The sequence below is a fragment of the Dermacentor variabilis genome, chromosome 2 (genome assembly GCF_050947875.1).
Source record: "Dermacentor variabilis isolate Ectoservices chromosome 2, ASM5094787v1, whole genome shotgun sequence".
Lineage (NCBI taxonomy): Eukaryota > Metazoa > Arthropoda > Arachnida > Ixodida > Ixodidae > Dermacentor > Dermacentor variabilis.
In genome coordinates this window covers 136813906-136830805 of record NC_134569.1, presented here as the reverse complement: position 1 = coordinate 136830805, position 16900 = coordinate 136813906, and the positions used below count along the sequence as shown (strand labels likewise).

Here is a 16900-nt window from a genome sequence, read left to right as displayed (position 1 = left end):
GATCTCACAGCCTTTACACAATGGTGCAGAATCTACAAAACAAGAGAAAAATGCCTGTGTTTTGCATGTTAAAGACATGACTTTGGTCTTAGCAGCATTCAAGGTAAGGTCATTATCTTTACACCATTTAAAAAAAGAAAGTAGGTAAGACTGCAGGTTATCAACATAGTTATCAACTGTATGCATTTTCTTTAAAATCTTGACGTCATCGGCATGTAGAAGGGAAGAAGAATTCTGAATAGCAGAAAGAACCTCATTGATAAAAAGGAGAAAAAAAGGAGCAGTCCTAATATACTTATTCTTGAAGGACGCTGCTAGAGGCCATGTAAAAAGGTGTTGGCTGTTGGCGTTAGCATAACCTTATAGATCAAGAAGATAACTTTGCAAGAGATTGACACTTGATGAGCCAATACCGAAGTGCATAAGCTTGACCAGAAGCAGTGGGTGGCTGGCTAGATCAAAAGCTTTGCTGTGATCACAGTAAATGGTGTCCACTTGCCCCCTCTAAAGTGCCAGCACAGAGATCTGCAACATGAAACTTGCAAGATTTGTGATAGTGAAGCAGCTCGTGAGAAATCTGTGCTGATTCAGAATCACTGAGCTCTTCACAGTTAAAGACAATATGTTGTGAAGCACCAGCTCAAAAATGCTTGATGTGGCACAGAGAAGAGAAATCTGGTGATAGTTTTGCTTCATGTGGTAGGTCACTCCTTCCTCTGCTTGGTTGCCATGAATGTGAAACAAAAAAGAAGGAATGATTAAGGGCTTGAACTTTGATGTGTATTCCTCTTTGTTTTTGAAAAGCATGTGCTTTGTACCCTTCTTTGGCTTAGCTTCTGCACAGTATGCATAAAAGCACAATGGTGAAAGTTTCAGGAATTTTCATGGATCCTGGATTTTTTGTCACACGCACAGAATATGGAACATATCATTTAAAATCTGTATAATGTTGATGGCAGAGCTGGTGACTTCCACATAACCTTATTTGCATACCTCTTGGGTCTTGTGGCCAAAAACTTTTTCCTCCCAGAAGATTAGTGAAACGATGCCAAGACCCAGGCTGAGGACCCTTGAAGCCTTCTCTGGCTGTGGTGGTACGTTTGAATTGAGCTCGCTTTTGTGACAGCTTGGCTTGACTAACCATGTGTTTGCGCATCTGAGCATGATGTGATGTGTGATTAGTGTGGTGTGGGAAGTGTAAAATATTTGTATGCTATTTAAGTGAGCTACGTAATGAAAATGGCTATGCATACGTTCCAATAACTTCATGTTTTTCCATAGTTCATGCTGCATTTATCTGAGTTATTTATCTGGTCGTTATTGATTTCACATCATTTCTACGAGGACACAGCAAATATATGAAGTTATTGGAACAAGAAGAATGTTTAGTTGGGTATGTACATAACTTTCGTTTTTTTTCTTGAAGTTTTAAATGCTGCCCAGTGGGCATGAGGGGTCATAGGCATAGATCCAGACCGCTTCTAGCTTGTACCTATTTAAAAACTGGGGCTTAAGGCACCTAAGAATGCAGCATGGGATGTGCTCTCCAAAAAACAGTACTTCTTGAACCACGGTCTGTAGATCTTTGTGTTTCCTTGAGACATTTCAAGGGGGTCCATGGGACTGCTTTAAAGGTGCACCATACGCAAGTATGATCTATAGAAAGAGCGACACATCCGGTAAGGCATTTGTAGCAACATTTCATGTGTGGGTACACTTCCTACGTGAATTCATATTAGAATTAAGAGAGGAAGGAAGAGTTGATGTTCAACTGGACTTGAGGCTTCGGCTGTCTTCAGTAAAACCTGAAATCAGCACCATCATTTCTGGTTTGCATCATCACCATTCTTATTGACTATTGACTTTGAGTGGCATATAAAGCACCTGAAGCATAACCCTTGCACTGTGAAATACGACATGCTTTTTGTAGCTATGGCCCTAGTATGTTCTTAATCTTTGACCTGCTTGCAGGTTTTTTAGATACGGTGGGTTCAAGTGCATTTATGTATGGTATATATATTTTTTTTTGGTTGAAAAAGCATGCATATTATATGGTATGTGACGGGGCCACAACTGTTTATTTATTGTATTTCAAACTGCACTAGTTATGTTGCTTATGCTTTATATGCCACTTATAGTATACAATCAAGGAAAAAAAGCGGTCTCTTATGCCAGAAATGACAGTGCTCATTTGATGTTTTGTTGAAGTGCTAAGTTCTACATAGAGCTTTACCTCAGCAGTGTTTCCTGTTTTCAGTTTCGTATAACTACACCAAGGGGGTAGTTGGACGCATCAGTCTTGCTGGTGGTGGAATTTCAAGACTAGAAGGACAGAACAAAAGTAAAATGCATGCTTGGCTTGGCTTAATTGCTTTTAAAATCAAGTGCACTGTGTGTCTCTGTAGACCATTTAACCCTCTACAGGTTGAAAGACCACGCATACACGTCGATGCTGTGTCTTCACGAAAATTCCAACGAAAGCACGTGTGCCTCGAGCATCCATATAAAAAATGTCACAATAAAGGATCAGCTGAATTAAGGAGTGAGTTGGAGTTAGTCGGACAGAAGGGAAGTAGGATACAGGCAATGACTGGTAGTTAATGCTCATACATTCCATATGCCTCCTGCTCCTTCATGCGAGCTCAGCTATTAACTTTTTTATTAAACTCACTGCACTCACTGTAATGCATGGAACAGACAGAAAATGTTCTCCTTGCTGTAACCTTCTAGTAAAGCACTTGATAGATTTTACTATTTTATTTTAGAGACAAATGGACATTAACAAACGCTGCCTGCAGTGGATATATATGTATGTATATATGTGTGTGTGTGTGTGTGTGTGTGTGTGTGTGTGTGTGTGTGTGTGTGTGTGTGTGTGTGTGTGTGTGTGTGTATATATATATATATATATATATATATATATATATTTTGTAGTGGGTAATATGCATGTGGCGCTGTGTGGACTGCCACCGCTGCAGCGCGAGATCCGAGCTCGGGCTGCTGATGTGAAGGGCTAGGACTCGTGATCAAGAGCTACTTGCGATCCCTTGTACGAGCTGCAATAAACCCCCTTTCAATATATATAAAGAAATAATGCTGCTTAGAAGGTGTGTTACCTTGACGACTGATTCGTACTACCTCAGTTATCAAAATGTGCAGGAGGTTTCACATCGAACTGACCTCTCATGTACTCAAGTAATTAGTATTCTTTGCTTATTTCAAGCATTTTGAAGCCTGTCTATTGTTCTAGTTAGCCTCTTAAGTCAAACCAGTAGCCCACGCTGTCTACCAGCTTGCGCCTAGGTACTAGGTACTATGTCTGCGTGGTTGTACCGCCCACATGGTCTTTACATTATTGTCATCTCAGCTCCATAATCTCTCTCTTGTCATGCTATCGTCATCGCACCATCACCTCTTATGCCGACATAGTTGTCATAGTTGTCATAGTATGTCATAGTTGCCACACCGTCACCTCCTACGCTGACCCAGGAGCCCAAGTCATTTTCTACATGTCCTCGTGGCCATGATGCCGTTGGGGTCTTTGTACCGTCATCATCTTAACTTTCTCAACTGACTTTCATTATGCTGTTGTCATCATCACGCCACAGTGTCATTGTCACACTGTTGTGCCATTGTCATTGTTTGTGAAACACCAATCCCATAGTTTTCATGCTGTCGTCATACCACCTTCATCGTTCCATCAATGCGATTCCTTCTTCGTTCCATTGTAATAATGCTATCTTCATTCAACCATGATTATGTTGTCATTGTTGTGCGATTGTCGTCATTGCGCTGTCGTCACACAGTCATTGCCATGCATTCATTGTTCTGATGCAGTCGCTGTTATTCCAGCTTCATCCGATTATCACCATACCGTCATTGTCATGCCATCATCGTCATGGGATTCTCTTCATACACATATCTTCATCATGTTTTCTTCATGCCATAGTAAATTGTTATTGTCACTGCTTTGTCAGTGTTGTCATACTGCCTTTGTGACGCTTTTGTAGTTGCTTTATCATCGTCATTCAGCCTTGTCATCTCATTGTTGTCATACTGTCACAATCATGCCACTGTTTTTATACGCTCATTGTTGTCACATTGTCCTTATGCCATATTAATGCCATGGTCGTTATTCTGTCGTCATACAGTCGTCGTCATACCGCCTTCATGGTGCCGTCGTAGGCGTTCCATCGTCGTCATTTCAACTTCGTCATTCGATTCCCCCCATATCATCATTGTCACGCCATTGTTATTACATGTTCATTGTCATTCTTTTGTCCTCATGCTGTTGTCGTTTTCACATCAGTGCAGAATTCTTATAAAGTTGTCAACATGCTGTCATCGTCATACTGCCTTTGTTGTTTTATTGATGTTGTTCCTTCTTCATCATTTCACCATCATCACTGCGTCATCGTCACATAGTTGTTATGCCATTATAGTCATGGCTGACCCTGCCATGTGATTGTCACAAAATTGGGCCAAATCCAGAGACAGTATATGTCAGAATTACCTGAAGTAACGGAAAACTGAAAATGATCACTACAATTTCTGAACAACGGTGTGCTCAGCAATGCGGTTTGTTGCTACACTGCTTGAATGCTAATTGCATTGAGGTGGTGGTCTTACTCCATCAGCGGGAACAATCCATTTTCAGTACGTTTTGAGCACATGCAATGGCTCTTCTACTTGTTTAAGGTTGTCGTATATACCATTGGAAAGCTTATTTCTTGTAGATTCTAAATATAAGAGGATATGTAAGCTTAAACAATAAATGCCTGAGAATAAGCCTAAGGTACACGGTTTCTTCCCAACTGGGTCTTGGTTGTGACCATATTTTGGAAAACCTAATGCAGTTACAGCATACTGACTTTCAGTGTAACTTTAGCATATAGTATTTATATATTTCCTAGACCTAGTTCAAGAATCTTCTACTTTTACTTTCATGCTATTTTGCATTTGAAAATAGCCATATATAGTAACTTGCATCCTAAAGCGCCCGGCAACTATTTATTAATGGAAGCTGAATTTTTGAGACAACATAACTTGTAAAATTTTCACTTGGAATGCAAATTTTGATTAATGTGTGTTTTATACTTTTCTCAATAATGCGACCACGATTAGGCAATATTCAGAATATTGGGTTGCACTTGTGACCACTTTTGTGGGACTCTTCTAAAGCCATGACCCTGAGGTTCCAGATTAGAAACTAGAAGCCTCAATTCGAAATATCAGTGTATACATTTCCATTAAAGCAAGTAGCCACATCGCAGCAGATTTTCTTTTTCACTGTGACTATTAATAAAGTCAACATAATCTTCAAACTGTGCCAAAATTTTAACATGTGTCACTCAAAAATGAGCAGGTGTGATACCTCTGTATCTTTATATACATGAATTGCAGCAAAGAGCTGCAGGAAAAATGTTCATCAGTACTGAGAAAAATTTCACCTAGCACTACCTACACAGACGGAACAAAAATGTTGAATCGAGAAGTTCAGTGTCCCTTCCCAGTGCGGCATTTTACCTCAGTTGTGAATGTTTGAGACCTCTCCAATGTGGGCTCCCTAGTCACACCCATAATGCATTCCATTCGTCTTGTGTGCTGCTGTTGCCTACTTGTTGCTGGTCTAGGTTTGTGCAGTGTAGACAAAGCTAGGGCACATGGCAGCCAAGCAGTGAGGAGACCCGGATGCATGTTACACGAAGTGTGGAGTGATCTCCTACTGGACCGCTAATATTTACCTGAAACCTACATTCAGCCAGTTAGACAGTCTTACTGTCAGGGCAATTAGAGGCACACAGTGATGAACTCATTTTCTGGAACTTTCTTCTGGTTGGCAACCCAACCTATAGCTTCCACAGCACTTTAGCATGATGGGATATAATTTGTTGTGCAAAAGCAGAGCACATTTCTTGTGGTTTATGTGTTGTCTTCCCCTCATCCTGTTCTTCGATAGCACCTTTTCGTCACACCCACAGCAGCAGTCAACAGTGCTTTCTTTTTTCTCTCGTGAGCTTGGGCACAGGACGAAAAAAATAGACGAGTTAGAACATTTACAGTTACAGTGGGGCTGGGAACAGCATTCTCGAATTGAGGCACCATTCCTTCAAACAGAGGTCAATGCACCACGCACGGCACATATATGTGTGCAATCGTCACACATTAGTCCCACAGGATTTCCTTATTATTGTTGTTTTCTATGAAACCTTATTTAACCCCTCGTCTGGCACTTTGCACCTGAAACATGAATAACAACATACTCAAACAAGAGAAACTTGTGCCATTAATCTCAGTGTCATGAGTGTGATATCATGCCACGGCAGCTGCATTTTGATGGAGGCAATATACGAAAATAATTGTGCAAAGATTATTTGAGACCCCAGGCGACACTGCAAATGAAATACATGCAGTCACATGTAATGCACATGCAATACTTTTGGCTAATGACACATTTGTAGAGGCAATGGCTTGCTTCATGCCTGCCTAGAGAAAATGGAGCAAAAACAGTGCAAGGGACCCATTCTAAAATAAAATATGATTTTTGCTATAATATTGTCACGAACAGTGACGAAGACAAAGACGTAGTAGGGCTGGGTCAGAGTCTCTCCTGTCGGACTGCAAAAGCAGCTAAAACCTGTGTGCCCTGTGCTGTCTTGACTAGCCAAGTGTTAGCCGTTTACTGTTGAGGGAATACTCCCCGTAACATCTTTTTGGTGGAGGTTGTGGGCTCTATTCCTTCCGGCCTTAGATCGTCAAAGCGGCCGCTACGTTTCTCCCGCCTCTATGGCTGAAGACAGCCCGCGGATCCCGCGGCTCCGGCAACCGTGGTCTTTTCACCACCACTGGGGAAACTAGCCAGTGCAGCTCCGGGAGATGAGGCTGCATTGATGACCAGGATCGAAAAACCTCTATTGACTTCCACTACAAGACGCAATTTGCTTGGTGTTCTTGTCAACAGCGTGACCGTTACTGCTCTCATTGACACAGGCGCCCACATATCTGTTATGAGTTCTACACTCCGCCACCGCCTGTAAAAAGTGCTGACACCTGCCGTCTCTCCTACTGTGCGAGTAGCTGACAGCACTCAAACACCTGTTCTTGGTATGTGCACTGCCCACGTTACTGTCGCCGGCCATCACACTTCAGTTCTCTTCGCTGTTCTCGACATTTGCCCACATGATGTCATTCTTGGTATTGACTTCTTGACAGCCCACTCTGCCCGCATTTTGCTGCTCGAACTGCCATTGTGTCCTGATGATGCTGCATCACGTAAGACTCGCCTACGTTCTGTGGAGTTTCTATGACTACCTGCTCAGGCTGCTACCTACATCCCTCTGTCACCGTTTCCCCCAGTCCCTGATGGTGACTATGTGCTCACTCCCCTCGTAGATCTGATCCTCTCGCGCAACATCGCACTTCCTCACACTATAGTGGTTGTTGCCAACAATAGAACAATGCTTCCAGTCCTCAACTTTTCTACTTCAACCCATATTCTTCCACAAGGAATTTCACTAGCCGAACTGTCACCACTAGATGAATGTACAGTTTCTGCATTCGCTGCTGACGATGAAACCATGCCCCAACCTGTCATACGGTCACCAACCAAGGCTGCTCTGAATAAAATGATATCCCTTGACCTCTTGCCTTCCCAAAGTCAAACACTCCGTGCTGTCATATTTTCATACCATGACGTTTTTGATGTTGAGAACAGTCCACTAGGCTGTACACATGTCGCGGCCCATCGCATCGACATGGAGATGCCAGCCCCCTTCACAAGCACCCTTACTGAGTGTCTCACTCTGAGTGCCAAGTCATCCAAAAGGAGGTAGTGAAAATGCTTGACAAAGATGTGATAGGGCCTTCCTCTAGCCCTTGGGCATCCCCTGTGCTGCTTGTGAAAAAGAAGAACAGCTAGTGGCTTTGCATCGATTATCACCATCTCAATCAAGTAACGAAGAAGGATGTGTATCCTCTCCCTCAAATTGATGATGCGCTTGACTGCCTCCATGGTGCCAGATATTTCTCATCTCTAGATCTCCGCTCGGGATACTGGCAAATTGCCGTCGATGACCGTGACCACGAGAAGACCGCTTTCATCACACCCAATGGCTTCTACCAATTTAAGGTCATGCCTTTTGAGCTGTGTAACGCACCTGCAACTTTCAAACGCATGATGGACACTCTTCTATGCGGTCTTAAGTGGTCGACCTGTCTTTGTTATCTGGATGATGTCATCGTTTTCTCGCCCAGCTTTGAAAGCCATCTCCCTCATCTGTCGGCCATTCTCGATATATTTCGGCGGTCTGGCCTCCAGCTCAATTCCTCTAAGTGCACCTTTGGGTTCCACCAGATCAAATTACTTGGACACCTAGTTGATGCTACGGGTGTCCAACCAGACCCTGACAAAGTCTGTGCCATCTGTGAGTTCTCAGTTTCGCAGTCTGCGCATGAAGTATGCAGCTTTCTTGGGCTCTGCTCTTACTTTCGCCGCTTTGTTCTCAACTTCATAGACATTGCTCAACCTCTCATGGACCTCCCCAAAAAGAATGCGACCTTTTCTTGGGGTGCGGACCAAGTGGCTTCCTTTGCATCGCTGATTTCTGCCCTCACATAACCACCTGTGCTGGCTCATTTGGACCCAGCTGCTAGAACAGAGCTTCGCACCGATACAAGCGACCATGGTGCTATCCGCGCCCAAACACAGAACGGCGCTAACCGTGTGATAGCGTATGCTAGTCGCCTCCTTTCACAGTTGGAAAAGAATTACACTATTACTGAACGGGAGTGCCTAGCTCTCGTCTGGGCTGTCGTGAAATTCTGTCCGTACCTATGTGGACAGCCATTCGTGGTCATAACAGACCATCATGTGCTCTGCCGACTCTCAACACTTAAAGACCCCACAGGGAGGCTCGGCTGTTGGGCATTACGATTAGAGGAGTACACATTCTCGGTTGTGTACAAATCTAGCAAGTTACACACTGACACCGACTGCCTATTCCGTCACCCCATTGAACCATCCGACTCCACTGAAACAGACCCCGACACCTATGTCTTAGCAATCACAGACTTCACCCATTTGGCCGATGATCAACATAGAGATCCATCGTTGCTCTCTCTTATTGACCATCTGCAATTCGGCACCCTCGACTTCTCACTCAACATGTTCTTGCTTCGGGATCACATTTTTTAGCGGCGCAATGTGCACCCCGATGGCACAGAACTCCTGCTAGTTGTCCTGCATCTACGTAGAGATGTCCTCGTCCAGTTTCATGACGCCCCAACTTTCGGGCACTTAGGCATCTCCAGAACGTATGATTGGATACGACGATGTTTCTTCTGGAAGGGCCTTTATCATTCTGTTCGACACTATGTAACATCTTGTAACCTGTGTGAACGCCTCAAGAAACCTGTACCTGTGTGAACGCCGCAAGAAACCTGTGACTCAACTTGCTGGTCTCCTTCAGCCAATTGACATTCTAACCGAGCCATTTTATTGAGTGCACCTGGACTTGCTCTGCCCCTTTCCAATTTGCATGAAAGGAAGCAAATAGATTGCAGTCACTACAGATTATACCACGCGATATGCACATACCCGAGCGTTGCCAACCAGCTGCGCCACAGACATAGCCGACTTTCTACTGTGTGACGTCATCCTCCAACATGGTGCTCACCTACTCACAGATCGTGGTCGGTACTTCCTGTTTTGTGTGGTCGACAGTCTACTTTGATCATGTGCTTCTCATCACAACTTCACCACCTCATATCACCCTCAAGCCAATGGACTCACTGAAAGCCTCAACTATACACTGACCGACATGCTTTCCGCGTACATTTCTGATGATCACCACGATTGGGACGTTGCCCTTCCCATCTGTTTGTCACATTTGCATACAACTCATCGGGTCATAACACTGCCGGCTACTCATCTTTCTATCTTCTCTTTGGCCACCATCCCTTATTACCCTTTAACACCTTGCTTCCTTCTAATCCAACATCTATCTCCACGACTTCCTATGCACAAGATGCCATCGCGTGTGTGCTCGTCGCATGCACAGTAGCCCGCGCACGGCTCTCATCATCGCAGACCGCACAAAAGTCCATTTGTGATCGTCGGCACCAGGATACTGCTTTTCCACCGGGCTCTCTCCTCCTTCTCTGGCTCCCATCTCATTGTGTCGGCCTCTGTGAAAAGTTAATGTCGCGGTATGTCGGGCCCTACCGCGTGCTGCGCCAGGTGACTCCTATCACATATGAGATAACTCCCATGCCATCCACTTCATCGACGACCACACCACAAAGTGACATCGTACATGTTTCCCACCTCAAGCGTTACAACTGTGACCGCCCATTTTGAACACAACCAACACTAGGATGGTGCTTTACCGGCCGGGGATAATGTTACGAACAGTGGCAAAGACAAAGACGTTGTAGTGGCTAAGACAAAGGTGTAGTGGGGCTGGGTCAGTCTCTCTCCTGTCAGACTGCAAGAGCTGCTAAAGCCTGTGTGCTCTGTGCAGTTTTGACTAGCCAAGTGCTAGCCGTTTACTGTTAGAGTAAATACTTCCTGTAACAATATATATGTGCTGTGCACTGTCAATTTCTTGCTGGACATCAGTTTAGTTTTTCATCATTTGGGTACACAGACTCAAAAAGCTAACCTCAGTGTCCAGTTTCCTGAGAGAACAAAACGAAAAATTCTGTCTGAAGGATTTCACTACATCTTTTATATGTGCTGTCTTTTAGATATGGGGGTCCTACCTAGCTGCAATGAGGTGCATTTTTAATCTACACATTCACTTTGTTCTTCCTTTACACTGCCCAAATGATCATGGGCCAATACCAGACATCTGCACTGGCAGTGTTGCAGTGTAACATATTCAGTCTACTGGTGGAGCGGAGATTGCACAAAGCCTGCAATTTGTTTTGAGATAGCGTTGAACTGATCTTTTTCTTTTTTTTTCTTTCTAGTGGAATACATGCACTTATCTGCAAAAAGTGATAAAAGCTCGCAAAAGCTATCTATACACATGTACGGTAGGCACTCGTAATGCTAATAATAATCTTTACTGCCTTTTGTATATCATGCACATTCTCGCAGATGTTATGCAGTTTAGCAGATATATATATATTTTTTTTCATTCCAATATGCTTCTGTAGGCTGTTGAAGGCTGACGCACACTTTTGCCGTTTGCACAGGGAGCACTACAAGGATGCACTTGTAGACTTACTTTATATGCTAGCGTAGAGTAGATATACTGCTTTTGGATCCGATCCTTTCCTTTTTTCCTCATGTACTAGAACACTAGCTTAGCTCGTGGCCACAAGGCGAAATGCACATGCGAGCTTGTGTCCATGGCCTGCATAGACAACGAGACTGTAAAGGGACGTGCATATCTTGCTTAAAATGTTTGAAAAAATGTTTTGCATTTTAAAGAAAAGAATGAGAAACTACTTTCGTCCATGAGAAAAATGGCTGCTACAAAGACAGCGCTAGCATAAACTTGTGTCGCCACCTGCCTGTAGCTACAGAAAGTAGCCGTCCAGGGATGGTGCTGCATGTTGCTTGCTCCTCTGCAACACATGGCAACCCTTCCTGAATGGCTGCTTTTTGCAGCTGCCAACACGAAACGGCACAAGATTATGCTGGTGCCGTTTCGGCAGCAGCTTGTATCTTCATGAACGAAAATGGTTTCTCATACTTTTCTTTTAAAGAACAGGCAATTATTTGTGCCAAGTACTACACGGAAAGACGCAAACTCCAAAATGGGATTTTTCTGTTAAATTTAAGTAAGAACAGTGCAGCAGGAAGTACAAATCTTTCTTCAAACGTCTAAAGTGCAATATGCCTGTCCCTGTACATCTCGGAGAACAAGACAGGTCTGGCCATGAAACATGATAGTACGCTGAGCAACTGCTACCTCCATGTGCACAGGCCACCTGCTCATAGTGTTGAACCATCTATACTGTGGCCGCAAAGCTCATTAGAGCCTGTGCAATTTTCTAGAGCAGTCAGTGCTTGATACCCAGCTGGCACCTATGTATGTGCTGAAAATTTGAGACGGGCAATGCTGCTGGCACGGAACTTCCCGAAGCATTTATAAATAATGCAAACACTGTAAATAGCTCCTTTTTTCTTCTCCTTGTCGTTCTCTCTCACTCTGCCTCCGTCTACTTGTTCCTAGGCTGTACACAGCTGTTTAAACGGTCCCCCTGTTGGCCAATGTTCAGCTGTTTACTGTCCACAAGGCAGTTATGGTTGGGACAGCAGAACCCCTTTCTTATTGTTCTCACAACCACAAATACAACAGTTTGCTCGTCCTTTGTGAGTGGCAATTGCGTTGTGATTGTCTCGAGTGCAACCCTAAACATGGGTATAGGAGGAGACACAGTGGTCTGCTCTGGAAAATTCTGATTGTCGTGGACACAATCTAGGTTGATGGACGAAAAAGCTTTTTTTTTGTATGTTTTTCCCTCCTGCTACTTTTAATACACAATTGACATTAATCGATGCAGGCGACGAGCAGTGTGCTTCACAGTGAGTCAGCCCATTGTACAGCTGTACTTCTATTGACACTGCATGCAGCAACAAAACGACAATGGCATGCCAAGGCAGCACTCATCACTCACAAACTATAAGGGATGGGGTGGGGAGGACACTTTTCTCAATTGAAGCAGATCCCCGGCCACCACACCTGCGCTAAATAAGCAAAAACCAGTTTCTTTCCTTTTTTTTTTCCTTGTTCATGACTGAGTGGCGTCGCCTGGTGGTGGAATCTGAACTATTTGCAAGATGGTTGTCGGGATCCCCACACCTTAATGTCGACAGCCATCATGAGGTGGGCTCTGCTGTAATTCTTATTCTACAGGTTTCTCCTGTGGCCTGAAAGCAGTGGGCGCCATCAAATCATGCTGGGCAGTGGAGAACAGTGAGGTTGCATCAAGGGCTTTCCAGCGCAATTTTCCTGGGTCAACAGTCTTCACCCAAGACTTCAACTCTTTTCTCAGCGATGTGCTAGAGGTATTTAACTCATTTTGCAGTATTGAAAGGAGGCTATAGATACTAGCTACACAAGTGAGTTGTAGTTGTTACAAACTAAGTATCAGCTGCACATTTTACTGCTCCATTTGTTCCTTGGAAGAGCAGTGTTGTTTGAATTGATGGGATTTACTGGAAAGTACTTCATGCTTTCAAAATGTAAGGAAAGCTGATTTCTTGTCTGATAAAACTGACTGCAGCTCTAAACATAAAATACTTGTGTGCAATACATAAAAACATGGCCAGAAAAACCTTCAGTGTGTGTTGAAAGTCCTTATTAAGCATTTGGCGCAGTGGTGAAAATGCTCGCATCTTGATGTCCAAACTTGAGTCATAGTAATAAAGACAGTAGTTTTGCATGCAGTCAGTGTAGTGCTTAATTCCTTTTTAAGGAGTTTGAGGAGTGCCTGTTTTAGAACTGTACAGCTGCTTTTATTCATTAAAGCTTCATTGAGGCATAGTTGGCACCTAAATTACCTGTATTGCACTGTGGCTGTAGTTACACAGAACATGCAGAGTAGTGACAAACTCAGATATATACAGTGACAATCCTCAGTTCAATGAGATCTGCGATATAATTAGATTTCTTGATCTTAGTTGAACGTAACACTACATATGTTTCCTGTGATCTAATGAGGTACATAGTTTTGTTCAACAGTTTGAATCTAATGAAGTCTGCACACATTACATGCATGCACATGCCCGTGTGACATGTACATGCCTCGTGACGCCTGCGGCAGAAAAGGACCTTCCACGTCCGCCGCCAAGGTCTGTGAGTGGTGGCGCTGGCTAACATTCCGAGGGTTCTACAAGGAAACATAAATACCGAAGAAAGTGGATGGGTAAACAGCGCCGTGGTAGCTCAACTGGTAGAGCATCGCACGCGAAATGCGAAGGTTGTGGGTTCGGTTCCCCCCCCCCCCCTGCGGCAAGTTGTTTTTCCATCCACTTTCATGTCCATTAGTTTATAGTTTCTTTATTTCATTTATTAAGCACAAGCAATTTCCCCTATGTTGTCCTTGGTGTCAGTGTTTGTTGGATTCTTATGACATGCATGTACACCAGTGAGAAAGAAAGTATATGGACCATTAGCTTGCTGAAAGAGCTCAGTTTATTCATAATTAAAACACATAAACTGAAACTGACAAGTGCACTGGAAAGGTTACAGCGGCAAGTTTGGACAGCAGACCTTAATTTCAAGTTACATTCATAAACAGACAAGAACATCAGTTTTATAATGAAATCCTTGGTTCAGATACATTTATGCAGGGGAGTAGTTGTAGCTTTTGTGACAAATAAAATGAAATAAATTAAAAGGAGCATCACCTGACATTGAATTGGTCTTTCACAAGAATCCTGTCATGCGAAAATGCTGGTGAGTAGTGCAAAACGCTGACCATTGAGCAGAATATATAACTCACTGCGTCATCTGTTGTGCCAATATGGGAAGCAAATTAGGCGTACCCTTTTTGTGCTTACAACCTCATGGATGTGTTCTGAAGCATGCCAGTGGCTGAGTGTGACTTGAACTTGGCTGAGTCAATGCCCGACTACTCCCTAAGGCATGAAGGAAGATGTTGTTATAAGATTGTTAGTCAAAGCATCAGCAGAGCAGTGTTTGTTGCTGTTTCCTGAGTAGAAAATGCATGTCCTGGTGGTTCAAAAATGCAACTATATTTTATAACTCAGGAGCAGTCTTCTAAAAGATAAAACACCTTGGGTGAGTTGAATTTATTTGTTATTCAGAAGCGCAAACTGAAATTGACAAGTGCACTGGAATGTTCTCAATGCCAAGTTCGAACTGCAGTCCTCAATTTCAAGTTACATTCACAGGCAGAGAAGAACGTCAGCTTTATCACGAAATGCCTGTTTCATTTACTTCTGCACTGTCCTGCTGGTGGAGGAATTTCAAAACTACAGTGGACTCCCTTTAAATGGAACCTCAAAGGACCAGGGAAACTGGTTTCGTTGATCAGGAGTTTAATTTATTGAGAGACAAAGCTGATACAATTGCATGAATACAAAACCAACCAAGACCATGAGGATGGTGTTCCGTTTAAGAAGCAGTTCCATTTATTGAGATTCCACTGTAGATGGAAGGAACAAAAGTCGGAACAAGGAAAAGCCAAAGGGGTGCCAGTCGCTGTAGTGACAAAGTTGTGTGAGCTATTTGATAAGGTGAAATACAGTTGAACCCACGTATAACAATACCGGTTTTAACAATATATCGTTTATAACAATGAGAAGCTGCTGCACCCTCAAATTTTGAATGTTTTGCATAGTGACATAACCCGCTTACTACAATGCCCCAATGCCGCATTATCGGTTGTAACGATGAAGTCTTACTACTCGGTGTCCGAGCCGAAAGGTAGTGAAATGCGAAATCCTTGAAAAGAAAAAAAGAAAATGAGAAATTCAAGCCGCTACATGATGGCCTGCTGCTCGAACGGCCGCTGCACGCTCATTTTCCAGCCTTCTCCGCGTGCCTCTCTCCCGTCACCCTTCCGCCTCTCTGAACACTAATGGGCTGTGCCCATATCTCTACGCCTCATCACTCTCCAAAACATTAATGGTCCGCGCCAATTGCGCTGCTTGCATCTTGCTGGCTGGCTGGCTCTTCATTCAGCGCAGTTCTGCAAACAGCACAATCGCCAGTGTTCGTCTTTGTTGGTTGTGTCGAAATTGTTCCTGGCCACGTGGTTTCTCAGCCACTTTTGACTAGCCGCCAAAACGGAAGATGACTGACCCGCTCGCTGATAATCGGCAATGCACAACATTTCCGGTGAAAAGAAAGTGCACAGTTATAGATTTGGAAACTATGTGCTTCTGACCGATGAGGCGATCATTGCGAACATGCTTGCATTGGATAGCGACAGCGATGACGGCAGCGATGACGTGGTAGGGCAGGCTGCCTCAACGTTGACCTCACAGGAGGCCCGGCAGATGATTGAGTCCCTCCAGGGTTTTGTTTTCGTGAGGAACTTTCCGCTGCACTACGTGGAGCACCTGGATACCTTGGAGAAGGATCTCGGCAAGGCTGACGGACATAGGGTTTTCTCGTGCAATTCAGTGCGACGTACATGGTGACACGCTTGTGGCGATCTCGCCTCAGCATTTCTTCTGGATATCTCAAGCTGACAGGCTGCCGCGGCAACCTCCTCGCATTTTTTAAAAGGCCCCTTTTGGGCCCACCAAAGCGCTGCCTCTGCGGTGCTTGCATGTCGCTTGCCACCCGTCACCCCTCTTTGCAGTTATAGCAGTGCCATACTTTAACGCTGACAGCCGCAGCTTATTACATGTGATTGGAGCGCCCAGGAAGCATTTAAATGAGTGACCACAATCAGCAGCCGGATGGAGGAAGGAAGTGGGGAGGGGCACTGGTCTCCCCGCCATTATAATTTGCTAAGATCAGCTCTGCCATCCCCCTATTTTGCTTTTTTCATGCAACCTGGTTTTAACAATTATCGGTTATAACAATGGAATTTTCGTGGCATTTGAATATTGTTATAAGGGTGTCTGACTGTATTAGAAGATGTTTGTTTTGTAGTAGATTGGTATTATTCTCGTGCAGGGCAAGATGACCAATTCAAATGGGCAACAACTGCCGCAGAAGGGAGATGTGCAACTGCTCTGTGGAGGACCCCCATGTCAGGGCTTTAGTGGGCTCAACCGTTTCCGGCATACGGAGAGGTCTTTACTCAAGGTATGTCTTGCCTAACTTCACTTAGTAGAACACGGGATAACACAATTAGTGCAGGTTCACTTCAATCTGATTTGTCACTTGTAAAATTCAGGGTGTTGAACTGAACCTGACCTGAAATTCGTACCTGAATAGGACTTTCGACAGGAAGTGAAACTGAA

The 16900-nt window shown here is 44.0% G+C and overlaps 1 protein-coding gene across 9 annotated transcripts in view; it reads left to right on the top strand.

The window, feature by feature from the left end:
• LOC142572753 (DNA (cytosine-5)-methyltransferase PliMCI-like) overlaps positions 1-16900 on the top strand; it is a 181572-nt gene that overhangs the window by 128384 nt on the left and 36288 nt on the right. For 7 of the 9 annotated variants that reach the window (XM_075682082.1, XM_075682076.1, XM_075682079.1 and 4 more), the window contains 3 exons: positions 1031-1094; positions 12870-13021; positions 16611-16742. In XM_075682082.1, coding sequence (XP_075538197.1) covers positions 1031-1094; positions 12870-13021; positions 16611-16742 — 348 coding nt within the window. The remainder of the gene's footprint in view (positions 1-1030; positions 1095-12869; positions 13022-16610; positions 16743-16900) is intronic. The other 2 variants (XM_075682077.1, XM_075682083.1) reach the window with 2 other exon arrangements.